General features: G+C 37.4%; 1 protein-coding gene across 1 annotated transcript in view; it reads right to left on the bottom strand.

The window, feature by feature from the left end:
• LOC149153766 (F-box protein At4g02760-like) overlaps positions 1-15,358 on the bottom strand; it is a 94,987-nt gene that overhangs the window by 66,396 nt on the left and 13,233 nt on the right. The window contains exon 2 of the mRNA XM_089439272.1: positions 12,872-13,041. Within this exon, the coding sequence (XP_089295398.1) occupies positions 12,872-13,041 (170 nt within the window). The remainder of the gene's footprint in view (positions 1-12,871; positions 13,042-15,358) is intronic.

Genomic DNA, 15,358 nt, shown 5'->3' with positions numbered 1-15,358 from the left:
TTTCTTTCCTTCCTAGAAAAAATGTAAGAAAAGTTCTTGAAAATTAAAAGTTATCATCCCCAAAGATTGTAACCATTGGACTCCTAGTACAACATCAGCACCACCTATTGGAATGGCAATCATTGCACTATTCAATACATATTCCCCCATGGTTAGATTGATATTATGGCACTTCCCTGAGCAATTTATAGTTCCTCCATCTGCCACCATTACTTGAAACTCTAGTGCTCAATATAGAAAGCAATTCAAATCCTTGGTTAGATTGATATTATGGCACTTCCATGAGCAATTTAAAGTTCCTTCATCTGCCACGTGCTCAATATAGAAAGCAATTGAAATCCTTGGTTATCTTACAATGAATAAAATTATCGGTACTACCCGAATCAATCAACACTATTACCTTTTTCTTCTTGATATATCCTTCTATGTTGAGAGTTTGAGGAGTGGTGATTCCAGCCAATGCATCGCAAGATATGGTCAGATGGATTTCTTCAACCTCTAGAGCTGGATCCTAGTTAAGATCTTCTTCTTTTGATGTTTCTTGTTCCTTTTCTTCCTCCTCTTCACAATCTATGTAAAATAATTTCTTCTCAGCGCACTTATGACCTTTACTATATTTTTTTTTACAACTGTAACAAAGCCCTTTTGTTTTTTTTTTCTTCCAGTTGTTGTGGTGTCAACCTTATAGGTTGTGGGAGGCTATGAGCGGCAACACTTACATCTTTATAGTTGTGAGTGGTAGACCTCCTTGTTGCCAGTTCTGCTTTCAACATTTCTCACCACCCTAAACGCATTCTCCAATGACTTAGATTCCCAAAGGTGAACCTCAAATTGGATGTTATCCCTTAAAGCCCCTATGAAGACATCAATCAGATGCTCCACTAGAATATCAGTTACCTTGATATTCAATCTTTGGAAGTTCTCAATGTGCTCAGCAATTGAACCCCTTTGTTTCAAATTTATCAATTGGCTAAAGAAGGTATTGCTCTTTGTGTCCTCATGTTGTGTTATCAATTCCTCTGTAAAAATTGTCCAAGTGATAAGTGATTTATGAAAACAAAGCCATCAATACTACACAAATTGATTGGGTCCTAAATATAAAGATGTTACGCATACCTTTTGTGTGTGTTGCACATCATGTAGATCAAAGAATTGCTCCATCTGTAGTATCCATGTCACTGAATCCTTGTCGTCAAACTTCCTCATATCGATCTTTGGAATGTGGTTGGTCTTCAACCTAATGTTGGAGCCTCTAAAATCATGATTCACATTCCTTTTATTCTCATCATGAATTTCATGGAATACCTTATCACAACTAGGAAGCATTTCTTGTAGTAACTTTGTCAAACCTTCAAACCTTCCATATCCCTTTCTATTTTTGCTTTTAAACCATCCTTCAAACCTTCCATGTCCCCTTTTATTTTGCTTTTAACCATCCATCTTATCATTCATGATCGCTTCCAATTCATTTTTGCTCTTTATTGTTATAATAATGTAGAAATGGAAGAGTCTGGACATGTGATACGTTCATTGAGTTATCTTCTTAGTTGTCGGGAAATGGATCTATGTGATTTACGAGGCATTGTTCTAGAAGTAATTGTTTTCCAATGTAACTGAGTTGTAGCTGAGTCAGAGTGTGTTTCTTCCATGTTGTTATGTCCATCGACTCTAGTGATCCAATGGTTATATAATGGGATACATTGTGATGTATTTGCAACGAGCAAGTGTAAGCCAGCTTAGGCCTGAATTAATAAAAGTGGAGTGTTCCGCTGTGTTAAACTCTCTGTGACTTCTATTTTGGTATCAGAGCCATAAGGGCTAAGATCTGTTTGTGCTTCTTGGCTGGAAGGTTGAATTATTGTTTGTATCTGCAAGTGGATTTTTTTGTTTATGTGTGGCCAAGAACTGAAAGATTTGGTTGTTATCATTGTTGTGGGTTGAGCGAGTGATCCAAGTTGGGTGCATGGATCTGGATCTGAGATCCTTTTACTCGGTACAGAGGATTTTTGAGGGAAGTTTGTGTTTGGGGGCCGGGAGTGGAACCTCATCAAATCATTGTGACATCTGTGACAGAGATCACTCAGATCTGCAAAAGAATTTTGTGTGTGACTATTGTAGTGCTTAGACCTGCCCGTGACTCTTGCATATTTGGGTGTAGCTGTTGCAGATCTGGATGTGAGCATTAATTAATAAAATCTTCGGTTTTGCTACATAAATGTGCACATTTGCTGGCAGGGAAGTGCAAGTCTTGTAGAGGTATCAAAGTCAATGAGAAAGTTGTTGCTCGTAGTCGCCTTGTCAATACCTTTAGAGATTTGGGTAAGCAACCAGTTATCGCCCCCTAGATCTTTGTCTTTCCTATTGCATGGATCAAATTGATGGTGGCGTTCATCGTTTTGACGTGGATCAGAAAAAGTAAGAAGCAAAGGACACCAAAGGAATTGAAGGTCGCTGCAAGGGATCTCTTCCGCCTGATACAAGAATTTAAAGAGGTTGATTGTCCGTGGGTTGGAACGGACGCACATGTAATTGTAATTGAGGAAGTTTCTAAGGTTTCGTGGTGACATTATAGCAGTGTTAAGCCATCTACATGTTTTCCCTTGGCAAGAATTTAGTGAAGGTGTTTGGTAGGAATTCGTGCTTGCATCGACCCTTGTCATCGGTGTAAACCCATCAATTCTGAAGACACCTCCATCAATTGAGAATTGTAGTGGTTGTATCAAGTGGAATGTCGTTCCACAATTTCCAATCATTGAGAATAAGGGGTTGAATACTTTTAATATCAAAGGTCATGCAGGTTTGAGAGGTCTTCAAGTTATAAGTTTAACCATTGAAATTTTTTTCGAAATTAAATCTCACATGGATCTATGGTTATTTATCAACAGTGTTTGGAAGTTCTTTAAATTAGAGAATTTGTTTTGCTAGTTAAACCGGCAATGATTTCTACCGGGTTCTGTTGGTGCACGCCTCTTTGTGAGCTGCAGGTTTGGACGATAAAGGTGGTGGCTATTATTTTTTGGCTTTAGGAGCAGGAGCCGCGAGTTTCGCAGGCTTCTTTGAAACTGCAAAATTCATTTGTTTAAGTAATTTCAGGTTCGGGAAGTTGTTAATTTGTGATACCAGTGGAGACCTGTTGGCGTCATGTGGAGGGCCCATTTGCCGAGGTAACCCGTCTGTCGATCTATCATAAGAGTTGGAGAATTCCGATCTATCAACGCAAGTGTTGGAGTCAATCTATGGCAAGTGAAGGTGAATTGCAGCTAAAGGAGTCAGCGTCGAGTTGTTGTGAAGGAGATCTACCATCCATCGTGCCAAGGAGAGCTCGATTCTTTCTATGTTGCTTGTCTGTGAGGCATTACTGAGACTGCATGTACAACTGTGGAAGAGGCTCAAACTCACGACCTTAGTGGAAGCATGGTGTGGTGTGTTTTTGGTGCATTAAGGAGTCTCAGAGATTGACCTCCATTAAGTTGGTAACTTGTATAGGAGGTAACGCAGTTGGCTCATACTTTTGAGCACTTATTGAATGCAACGAAGTAAGTTGAAGTTGTGACTTGTGCTTGTTGCATGTGAAAAGTCACAGAGAGGTCGACCATAGGAGCATGTAGTATCTGCTGTGAGGTTGTGTAATAACGAGCTTGTCCGTTGTAAGCACTTTCCTGGTGGTGTTTTCTGCCGACTGCAAAGTGAAGTCATGTGACTTGATGTGGTTGCTTATTGCTCAATTGTGATTGAGGTGCTTCTTGTGAGGCGTAGTTGTTGGATGTGGAAGGCCTTGTGCTTTCGTTATTATAGAGAGCTGACTTTTACCAGGTTAGTCCAGTTTTATGATTGTTCCACCTATTCATCTGGTGCATTATTGAAAGGAGAAGGAAATTATGGGTAGGAAAAGTAAAATAAAACAATTCCGAAGAGAATTTAAACAGTTTAGGAGAAAGTATCATGGGGCTGAGGTGGAATATGAAATGCTAAATATAGATTTGAATCAGCGCGAAATGGAATGCACTTCTTTAGTAGCAAATCTACAACTTGGTGCAAAGATTGTTAAGGAAAAAGTTATGGAGGACTCAACAACAACTAATGAATTGAAGAAAGAGAAATTTGCAAAATTTGATGATGGATATTTGTTTTATGAAAATGAATTGCAGGTTATATTTGAAAAGAATTTGATTGATAAACTATTGTTTGCTTCAGATGACCAAGAGGTTAATGCTCTACCCATCATGGTAGAAGCAACAGAAAATCATAATGACAATCTTATCACAATAGCAGAGACAGAAGAACATGAAGACAAATCCATAGTAGCAAGTAAGGGAACAAGAAAGGTTGAAGATGCCAAAATTGATTACGATGCCCAGATAAAGCTTATTGAAGAATGGCTTCAAAATTCTTTTGAACAAATTGATGAAGGTCTAAAAGAAGCAACTGGCGTTACATGCTTAATCGTGAAGGCTCTTGAAAATGAAAAAAATTGTGAATCAATAAATAATTTAGATGACATAGAAATGGAAACAGTGGTGGATATATTTGAAGAGGTTCATGGTATTTTGATGCATTGGAGCCTAGAGGAAATCAGATATTATTATGAACTGATGAGGCAACAGTCAAGTAAACAGGAAACTATTGATGATGAAAATGTACTTGTTGAAAAAAGAGTTGAAATGGACTGGCATCATCCTAGTTACAATAAGAAGCAATATCTAAACTTCATGATCTGGAGTAGGAAGAAGACTAAATAGGTTGAAAGCGTCACAGTTTGGAGAAGCAAGTCTAAGAAGAAATTTCATCAATATGTTGAAGCAAAAAAAGTCAAGGTGAAATATTTGAGTCATAGTTATAAGCCTAGCTGAGACTTAGACCAGCAGGCATTGTTATGTTATAGCAAATCCATTTCTCCATTAAGGGGGGATGTTAGAATAATGTAGAAATGGAAGAGTCTGGAAATGTGATAGGTTTGTTGAGTTGTCTTCTTAGTTGTCAGGAAATGATCTAGATCTATGTGAGTTACGAGGTGTTGTTCTAGAAGTAACTATTTTCCAATGTAACTGAGTTGTAGTTGAGTCAGAGTGTGTATCTTCCATGTTGTTATGTCCATCGAGTCTAGTGATCCCATAGTTATATAATGGGATACATTGTGATGTATTTGCAGTGAGCAAGTGTAAGCAGACTTAGGCCTGAATTAATAAAAGTGCAGTGTTCTGCTATGTTAAACTCTCTGTGATTTCTATTTTTTCTAAGAGCGAAAATAATTGCACTTGGAAACTTCACAAAAAAAAAAGTTATAGCGAGAATGCCACTCTGACCAATTTGAAGCAACAAAACCCTAGGATCAAGAGCTCTAATACCAGACGTTTTGTATCCAAATCAAGATAACACAAAAACATAATAAAAAGAACCAAAAAAAAAAAAAGATAGATCAACAACTTGATAATAATCCACTTCAAAGGGGGAACTTCCTTTTACATTACGTAAAGGAACAATTCTTGGATGATTCAAATGACAAGACCTCTTTGATATATAAATGAGTCTAAAGGGTAAAACTATAATTAGGGCCTATGGAACAATAATCATGTAAAGGCACAACAATAAAAATAGTGGGCTTCTATGGGGAACAACAATAATAATATAGAGGCTACACTAGTATTATAGGGACCTAACAAGGGCGATATTTTTATCAAACTTATTTGCCATCTCCTCCATCTATGCAGTAGTTGACGTAGCGTTATTACCATTGCCCTTCTTTTTGTTAGGACACTAACTGGATAAATGCCCGAACTTATGACTTCCAAAGCATTTCACTTTGCTCATGTCCTTTTCCTTCTTGCTCTGTGAAGATGCTTATCCAATCCAGTTTTGCTTGGCCTTCACCTTGCCCCTTTTCACTTGTGAAGCAAGAGCAACTTCATCCTTCTCCTCACTATCCTCCAATCAATGAATTTTCACAAATCTCCTTCTACGTGAAATCGTCCCATAGCCAACTCCAATTAGGAAGTTGTTTACGAGAAAGAATCATGTCCACAAAATTAGACCACTACTTCACACACCCCTTCAAAGCAATTTTGACCAGCTCTAAATCATGCACAATTTCCCACAAAGCTACAAGCTCATCATGAACCTATAGGACCCTCATGAGATAGGAAATCACGATCTCAAATATGCACATTTTTATGCTATTTAATTTTTCCCACAACACCATTTTTTTGTTCTCGTTTGTACTCTGATAAAGACCAATCATAGCATTGTCTACTGATATCCTTCCCTAATATGTGAGGAATTATATGATCCCTCACACCATCCAAAATTATGCAGCTTGCTTTCATATCCTTGGTTCTATGTTCTGTTGCTTGTAGTGAATTTGAAGGAACCTGCACATCTCTGCTTACTAAATCCTAGTGATCATTCATCTTCAAAATCCAAGTATTTCGCTCCTTCCAAGGGCTGAAATTTGATACCCTATACAACCTGACTTCATATCTCAAATTGTTTAATGATGTCATCTTCGCAAATCAACCACAGCACAAAACCCAGTTGCAAAATTGTTAGAAATAATTTTGTTGATGCAAACCCTCGTGATCTCAGATCTCTCTTTCAGAATCTTCTAGATAGCTTTGATACCATGTTAAATTTCTAATACCAGCGAGATTTATTTTCTCACAACAATTTGATTTATCCCGACTTTATTATTTATTTACCCAAATAATAACTAAATCAAAGCATCTACAAAATGTAATTTTTTCAATTATGAATAAAATTACGATTTTTTCCTAGGGGAAAAAAATAACTAAATCAAAGAAAAACAAAATCATTGATATATTTAACTTCTAGAATTAAAAATATGCAACGAAAATAAACCAGAGACATCAATCACACATTACAAAAATTAATTAACCCACTAACAATTCTTCATCATTTAATTATCTGGAAAATATTGGTTTTCTGATCCACAGAGATACAAGGAGAAATACAATCTGGAACCTACAACTCAGCTCCCTCAGAATGAATTCAGCCCAGGTAAATAGGCCTCAAGGAAATCTGCCTCCAGATGAAATCGCTCTAAAGAAATCAGCCTCCAGCAATCAAATCAGCACCCTCCAGCAACTCAATTTGCACCCTGCCACTAATGCGCACTAGAAAAACCCCAACAAATCAACCTCCTCCAGACAAACTCAATCTCCTTCCGACAACTCAACCTTGCAATCCCCTTGAACTCTGCCCTCCTAGATTTGCTCAAACTCACTCGCACTTCTCTATGCACTAGTCACTCACACTTCAAAGAAAAGCACTCTCTATCTCTCTCATGATGACTCGCTCACACACTTGTGCTCTTTGTTGTGTCTTCACCTCCATCACTAGCCTCCATTTATAATCTTCATTGAGTCCAAATCTCTAACCCCAATCTCCCCTCTAGAAACATCTTGAATCTTCCTTCTAGAAACATCTTGAAGATCAATGGTTGAGATTATTTCTAAGTCACTTAAATAATTAAATTATTTATCCTTAGAAAATAACCCAATAGTCCACAATAATTAATTGACTTTAATTATTGTACTTTTCCTAAGTTAAACTTAGGAAAGAAGACATAAATCACTAGAAGAGGCAAATAATGTCTTCCACATGCTAAGACACCAAGCAATTGTAGAAGACCTTCTGATGCTACTCACATTAATAGTACTAGACTATGCACTGCCCGAAAATGTCTCTTTCCTAGTTGTCGATGCTCTCTCTCCATCTTTGTCACTCGACCTACTCAATAGCGCATGTGTTTCGAAGCCTCTACCTTGCCATGTCTTTATACTTTTTCCAGAGAATCTAATTTTAAAATTATTCCTAGTCTAACGCATGCATGAGATACACTTTTTAGACTTGACTGCAAATAAAACTTTCACTTTTAACTAAAGTGAATTCCAAAATAGATTTACTTTTCTAGAATTAGTATTACTATTTGAAAATCACTTTTACAAAAAAATCTCAAACTACTTATCACGCATTCACACTGAACCTGTGCGAAAGTTCTGATCCAAGCTATAATTCTCAACAAACCTAAATGGTTACATGAGGAGCAGGGGCAAGGTGGAGGAGGACACAGAGTAAGGACGTTGATAGCCAACCTCAACACCTCTTTCTGCACACACTCAAAGTGAAACACCCACCAATGGTCATATGTCTCCAGCCATAAGGTTTCTTCTATGAGAGAATGAGCCATTTTGTTATCCATAAAAGGGGTATAGGGATTTGTAGCTAGCTTCTAGATTAATCATTCTAGATGACTCGTGATGATGTGATATAATTTTTAGATAATTCGTATTATTTTTCTTGAATGGACAACGATCAAGGTTCAGTGTTAAGAGTTGATGTTTGAACTTTGATTTAGCATTTGGCAATGGGCATCCACTACATCATATATATTGATGTTTTAAATATTTATGTGCTTACTTGACATTGTTGTCGGTTTATAAAACCAAAAAAATATTTTGTATTTTTGAAGGACTTTTGTGGTTTCTCTATTATTTCACCAATGTTGCCAATGTTGCACACATCCAACAATATTTTGTTGATGTGTTTTCAAGAATGATGTACACATTCCCCATCCTTTTCCATTCCCCCAATTTATGAGATTTCCACCAAGTTTTTAAGATGAATCATAATATGAAATGATAAATTCCAATCTACAAATATAATTTATATAACTTAACTAATGTTTTGTTGTGGCTCCAACAACAACCCCACACAATTACTCTCAGTGTCATGTGCTTGGAGGGGATTGAGGGGCCCCACCTTTTCACCAAGTGCAAAGCTCATCCTACCAAGCCTACCTAGGGTATGGGAGCGATGTCAAGCCTATAATAACTTGACAAAATGGAGGAAAACTTATGAGATCAACTAGGGTTTATCAGACAATCCATCAACACAAAGTCACCCTCATTCTCCTAGTGAAATAAGGTAATTCTTGGGGAAGGCCTTAACTTGAGCCCTATTGCAATTTTTTTAGTTTTTATCCTTCCTACAGCGCAGCACTAAGCCTTTACCCAGTGCTATAGTGCTCTACTAATCATTAGTGCAGCACTACGGCTTCATTTTGTCACCTTTTGTCATATTTTTGTCACTTTTCCTCAAAATTTTCCCTTTGTTCAGTCCTGTAGCACAACATTGAGCCTTGAGATTGCAATATAGAGTCTTCTTGACCTTCTCCTCAGCCCTATAGCACTCTCTTTCTCGTCATCCCAATGCTACAAGGTCTCCCATGTCCGTACTTAGTCAAAATTTGGTGTTTTTTTCTCAAATTTTGGCCTCTTCTTGAGCCTTTATAACGCATAAATGATCATCAAGCCAGTGTTATAATGCAACAATGATACATAAGAATGTGCTACAGGGACCCCTTCACCTTTCCACCATCTCCATAGCACCGCATTGTCCATCTTCTCTATGCTAGAGGGTCATTTTTGCCCAAAATTTGGTGTATTTTCCCTCAAGTTTTGCCTGCCTAAGCCTCCAAATCACATCACTAAGCTTCATATCAGCACCATAGTTCCCCCTTGAGCCTTAATGATGTGATATAGCGCTCCCTCGACCATCTGCACGGAAATACAGGGCTAACTAGGCCTCACAGAGTTATAGGGTCAAAATTCACTCAAAAACTCAATTGTATGGCCTCCTCCTTCACTGTAGTGCAGCACAAACCACTGCCAGCGACATAGTGCTGTGTTAAGCATCATTCCAGCACTACACAACTCCCTTTAGCTTCCAGCTTGAGTTAAGATGAGTTTCTCAAAATTTTCCCTCAACTATAATGTCTTTTCCCAGGTTGTCATAGTGTAAAAATGACCCGATTTGGAGGTGAATTTCAAGGTACAAGGCAAGGTTGATTAAGTGGTTGAAGACTCATGGAAACTCCCTTATTATATCCTCAATAGCCTCAAGAGTCAAGATACTTTTCCCTTGAGTTTCCCAGGCTGTCCCCTCATTAGAACCCCTAAGGTTTCATGTTCTGGGGCCCAAAATTCATTTTTTCAGCTCAGTTTATGGCCTCCCAAACCACCTATTACTACACAAATCTTTAAGCTAGTGACACCGAGTTTTCTCAAGCTCCAGTATTGAGCCAAGATGTTTCCCTCAACTCTTTCCATCACTTTAGGGGCTTTCTCCTAAGCCTTTCTTGAGCAGAATTGGCCTGAATTGAAGGAGAAAACCAAGGTAAAAGCACTAATTGTTAAAGTACCCTAAAGTTCATTAAAACCCTTCTATTATGGTTCCAAAACTTCCCAATGTTGTCCTCTCTTGACTGCCCAAGGTTTCTGTCACCAGGACCCTTGAGTTCCATGTTTCAGGAACACCTCATTACCAATTCTCTATCTTTTTGGATTGAGTTTTAAACAATCATTTGTCTTCAATATTGGGCATCAAAACAAGTGCTTTCCTTCCCCAAAACCCTGATTTTCTTCCCAGAAGCATAGAGAGGGTCCTCCATGGGGAAATGCACAACCATCTTGGTCAGAATTTTGGAAATGTAACTATGATGGTGAGGAAATTCCTAGCGTTAAATTTATCAATATCTTGGCCTCCTGACCACTGAAAACCTGATACTTGTACATAGACATAACGAAACCTTGAAAACTAAATCCCCAATCCTGTGCACCTTAGATGTTAGGCCAATATCTATAATAAGTATATGTTGTTTTCAGTGATTTAGCAAGGAATTTCAATCTGAAGACTATCATTTTTGGAGGAAAACCAATGAGGAAAGCTCTCAGCTACAAGAAATATTGTACATTGCAAATCAATTGGAACAGTGGCACACATCAACAAAATGAGCAACCTTGATCAATTGAAGATCAGGAGAGGGTCAATCCCAGTGAAGGAGCGTAGAATTGGAAAAGTTGTTGGATGTGAGTGAGCTACCCTTCAATGTCTTCATTAGTGTACCTGTTAGAGGGCAAAGCACCTAGCTGTAAGGAGCATTGCATGTTGTAGATTAGCAGTAATGGAAGCCTCCAAAGGTAGCATAGTAAGATGCCCATGCCTCCCATACTTTCAGCCACACTTTGGAGGTACAGGAGAAATTGGAGAAGGATATGGATTAGCCAATGGAACATTGTGAGATGCACATTACCATGAACCCATTCTTGTTTTCACTGGAGAAGGACAGAATTATGCTTTCCCAGGACACAGCTGAAGATCATGGCAGCAAGGGAATATTGCCACTTGACAGGGTCATGTGATTCCATCATCCTATGAGTCTATATGGCATGTCTTGAAGACAGCATGAGGTTCTCAATGGAGATCCATTTGGATCATAACAACTGTCAGCCTGTTCCTCAGAGTTATAAAATTATTTTCCTTTATATAGTTTGTAAATTAGGGTAAGTTGAAGAGTTGTAACTGACCTACTTAGAAGCTCAATAGTCACATATGGCAGTTACTAAACTCCACCTATAAAATTGTAAAACCATCAGTTTTAAAGGAGTTTTGGGTCTTTGATTGATTTCAATGGAGACCAGAGCTAGGAGGCTGGGTACTTCTATGTTTACAGTTGTAAATGTAATATTCAGAAGCCTAAAAAGCCATTGCTGGAACTGTATGATCACATGCATCTCATCCATGTTTTTGACTCTTCATTAACAGTTCATGTATGTGTGTGATTTGTGGGATATGTGCTGCTACGTTATGGACTATTCTGCAAGTTAGATGGTATTTCTCACATGTTTGCTATTTCAGTTTTTGTACTTTCATTTATGAGCACTTGTTAGATTTAAATGCTGTTTATTCTTCATTTGTCCTAGAAATTTGAACAACTATTGTTGTCCTAGATTACAGTTAACTGTTTCCTTGTCCTGATCTCTTCTATCTTTCACTGCTAGCTACCATACACTTTTTTCCATCTCAGTGCATTAGATAGCTTTAGGTTAGGATCCACATACCCCTGCTGTGATGATTGTCGACATCTCGCAGCATTTCCAAAACCGAGAATGGTTACCGGGCCAGAATCCGAAAGGGTCTCTCATCCCAAACAGTGTGAGGTCTAGTTGGGACCTCATACTAGAGAATACCCAACTGTTGCTAGGACATTTTCCCCTTGTCAACATGTTAACATATATAAATAATAATGTGCATGTCTTATTCTGTTTATGTATATTTTTCATATTACTTACGAGAAATATTTCTTCCATGTTTCCTTTTAACAGAAATCTCCCAACTTGTGTTTGGCACACTATTTTGTCTTTTCCTATTCTACCACATTTCAGGTTCCTAAAACAACTGACCATTAGACAGCAAGAACAGTGAAGTTTTCCAAACATAAATAGACAAAATACTTGCTTCTTCTAAAGCTTTGGACTTTCATAATATTGCACGAGTGATAAAATTTGAAGATTTTATTTTTATCAAGATTGTAACCTCCTTTAGATGTACCATAAAAATAATTGTGAATTAAAATCAAGAAGTTTCTTCAATGTGCTTTAAAATTCAAAATGAAACACGCACTTCTATCATGCTAATGATCCAATTGAATGAGATCTCTGATCCTCTAGGAAGTAATGATGCTACAAATCAATCCAGTTAGGTGTTTTATAGGCCTAAGCATTTTCCGAGATACAACTGAAAACATAAAGACTCAAAATATGCATTATAAGAAAATGCAAGTGTTACAAATTTATTTCCTTATAAACACCACCAAGACTTACGAACAAGAAAAAACATGTGACTAATAACTGAATATAACTAATATTTAAGAACTTACCAGGAAAAACCTAAAAATTGAGAAATTATTGTGTCATTAACAACAGATGCAATAATATCAAAAAAAGACCCAATCTATCAAAATCAAACTTTAACAACTAATTAATGTCACCAACTAGCTTCAGCAGGAGAAACTAACCTAAAGCACTGACCAGCACGCTGTACCATCTTTAAAACAGTCATATTACTGACACCTCTTGTTGTCAAATCTACATCCGCATAGCATGCAGGGTCGACAGAAAGCTTGTAAAACATTGTACAAGTAGCAGCAGCATAACAAAGGCTCTGTGTCCCTAATAACGAGAAAACCTTCATTCACAAAATACATAGACAATGTTAACTGAATCCCTTTTATAATCAAGCACACAGGGCAAGAAACTAAAATGAAAGAACAATTCCATATTGGAAATAATGATTAATTTGATAAGTCTTCTTCTAAGTATTTATAGTCACAAATCCAACTGAAACTAAAAACAACCAACACAATTCTGCAACATTTGACCATAAACAAAGGAAAATGTGAAATGGCAATGATATAACCAATAACATACCCAATTGTCAACCTCGTAATGAATAGCCCTCACACAAAAATAAATATGTAGTTTTATCTCTCATCTAAGTTTATCCAAATATGAAATTTTCAAGAGTAACAATTGTGTTTCTAATAAATAAATGAACGCAGATAAAGAGATAAAGCTAGCTATATATTTCGAGTATATTTAACAGAAACCATCTGGACAAATATCGGAGACAAACAAGACATTTTGAAGAGGTATCAAACAAAGGAAAATACAAGTCAAGAATAAAAATACTTATTTACATGTGTGTCAAATGATCTCCAAAACAGTCTATGGCATAAAAGAAGAGCCAACAAGAAAGAGAATATATTCACATCTGTCATGTGATCTCCAAAGCACTGTCTGGCAAAAAAGGATGTGTATTCCCATCATAGGCTATTTCCAAATTGAAACAAAAGGGCACTAATGTATAACAGACTATGCAGCAAGGCCAAAAGGAACCTTGTCCTGGGAATGTCAATTTCAGCCAGTCTAAACTGCATATCTCTTTCACCTAGACAAGTAAAAGTGGTCCTGAACACAACACTTAATCCCTACTTCTCATTGAGATTCACAAGAAATACTCACAGAATTGAACAAAAGCATCACAAAACCAAAATTCAGCAATAAACAGAAAAACAAACAAGCATTAGGGCAGCGCAACATTTGAAAAAAAAAACAGCCAAGAGAAGTGCAACCTTATAGAGAGAGTGAATCCAAGAACATGTCCTTTAGAGAGATAACGGAAAACTAAGCAAAAGAGAGCACAACATTTGATAGGTGCCTTAAATATTTGAAACAAAATACATTAGCATTAAGGTTCTAAATGGCCTCCAAAATCATCCCCTGTATTGAGATCCTCATTATCAGTAGCATCATCTATTTCCTCCTATCGCCTTTGCCTCAATCCAACAAGGGCATCAACACTAGGGCTTGGTGATACTAGTGGATACAAGTACATCCAACTAGTTGCTTCTCAAGTCAACAACCTTCAAGTTTGATGAAATTGGTGAACCATGTGTTAAAATAAGGTGGAAAGCTTAACATGCCTAATCAATGGTTTTGGCTTGAGTAAAGGGTACATTTTTACTAATGTCATGGCAATTGAGTTCAACAACAACACCGCCACCAACAACAGGGTACATAGAGGGCTCAGTGCTCTTGATTAAATGCTAATCCCATACCCCTGTATTGGAATCACTTGGGAGCATAGTTCTAGAGCAGGAGTGCTGCCAAAACCCATGCTCTGAATACCCTAATTATGATGAGTCATCTGTTTGCTAGAGGGCACAACTTATCACCTTTGTGTGTATTTATAGTTATACACCATTGTAATTGTATTGATCACCAAATAATTCAATATCAAATATGTACTTCCTTTATGTGCTTTGTGTGCCTTCATTCTTCACTTTGTGTGCGAAATATGTGTTTATGAACCATCCAATTCATTACATTGGATCAGCTTGTAGTAATATACTTTAATCCAATTTTGTTCAAGTAAAAAGGAAAAATTGACAATATAATTGGAAAATACATGTGTGGACAATATAATAAAGTTGAAAGCAATATCTAATAAATTGTGCAACGAGAGAAATTGTCGCTCAGATTTTAATATTTAAAAAGGTCTATTAATAATGTGTAATGGGATGATTAAACTTGTGCTCTATATTTTCCTAATTATTACTCTTGAAAAGGTCTATTAATAATGTGCGATGGGATATGAAAAATGGCTCCTATGCACGGTGGTTTCGTTTCAACGACTAGGGTTCGGCCCTAACCTATCATCTCTCCTCCTGCTTCACAACTTTTCTAATGGAGGTTCCCTCTCTCATGGCTCCTTCGGCCCCCTCCTCTTCAACTATTGTTGATCGAGTTCTCTCTTCGAACTTCCTGTTGTCTGTGGTTGTGGATTGCTTAAGTTTTCTTGGTTCATCCTCTATGGTTGGCCTTCCTTTCGCCATGGCGGATGGTCTCAAGAACGTGTCTTCTACCATCAGATCTTCTCATTCCCCCCTATTGGCGGTTGGTTCGAATTTGTCCCTTGTTTATGGTCATCGAGTTTTGATGTG

Source organism: Pinus tabuliformis, chromosome 9, assembly GCF_031772625.1.
Source record: "Pinus tabuliformis cultivar Carrire ecotype Pingquan chromosome 9, CPIR1, whole genome shotgun sequence".
Lineage (NCBI taxonomy): Eukaryota > Viridiplantae > Streptophyta > Pinopsida > Pinales > Pinaceae > Pinus > Pinus tabuliformis.
Note: the sequence above shows the minus strand (reverse complement) of the source record. Positions and strands in the feature narration are given on the sequence as shown.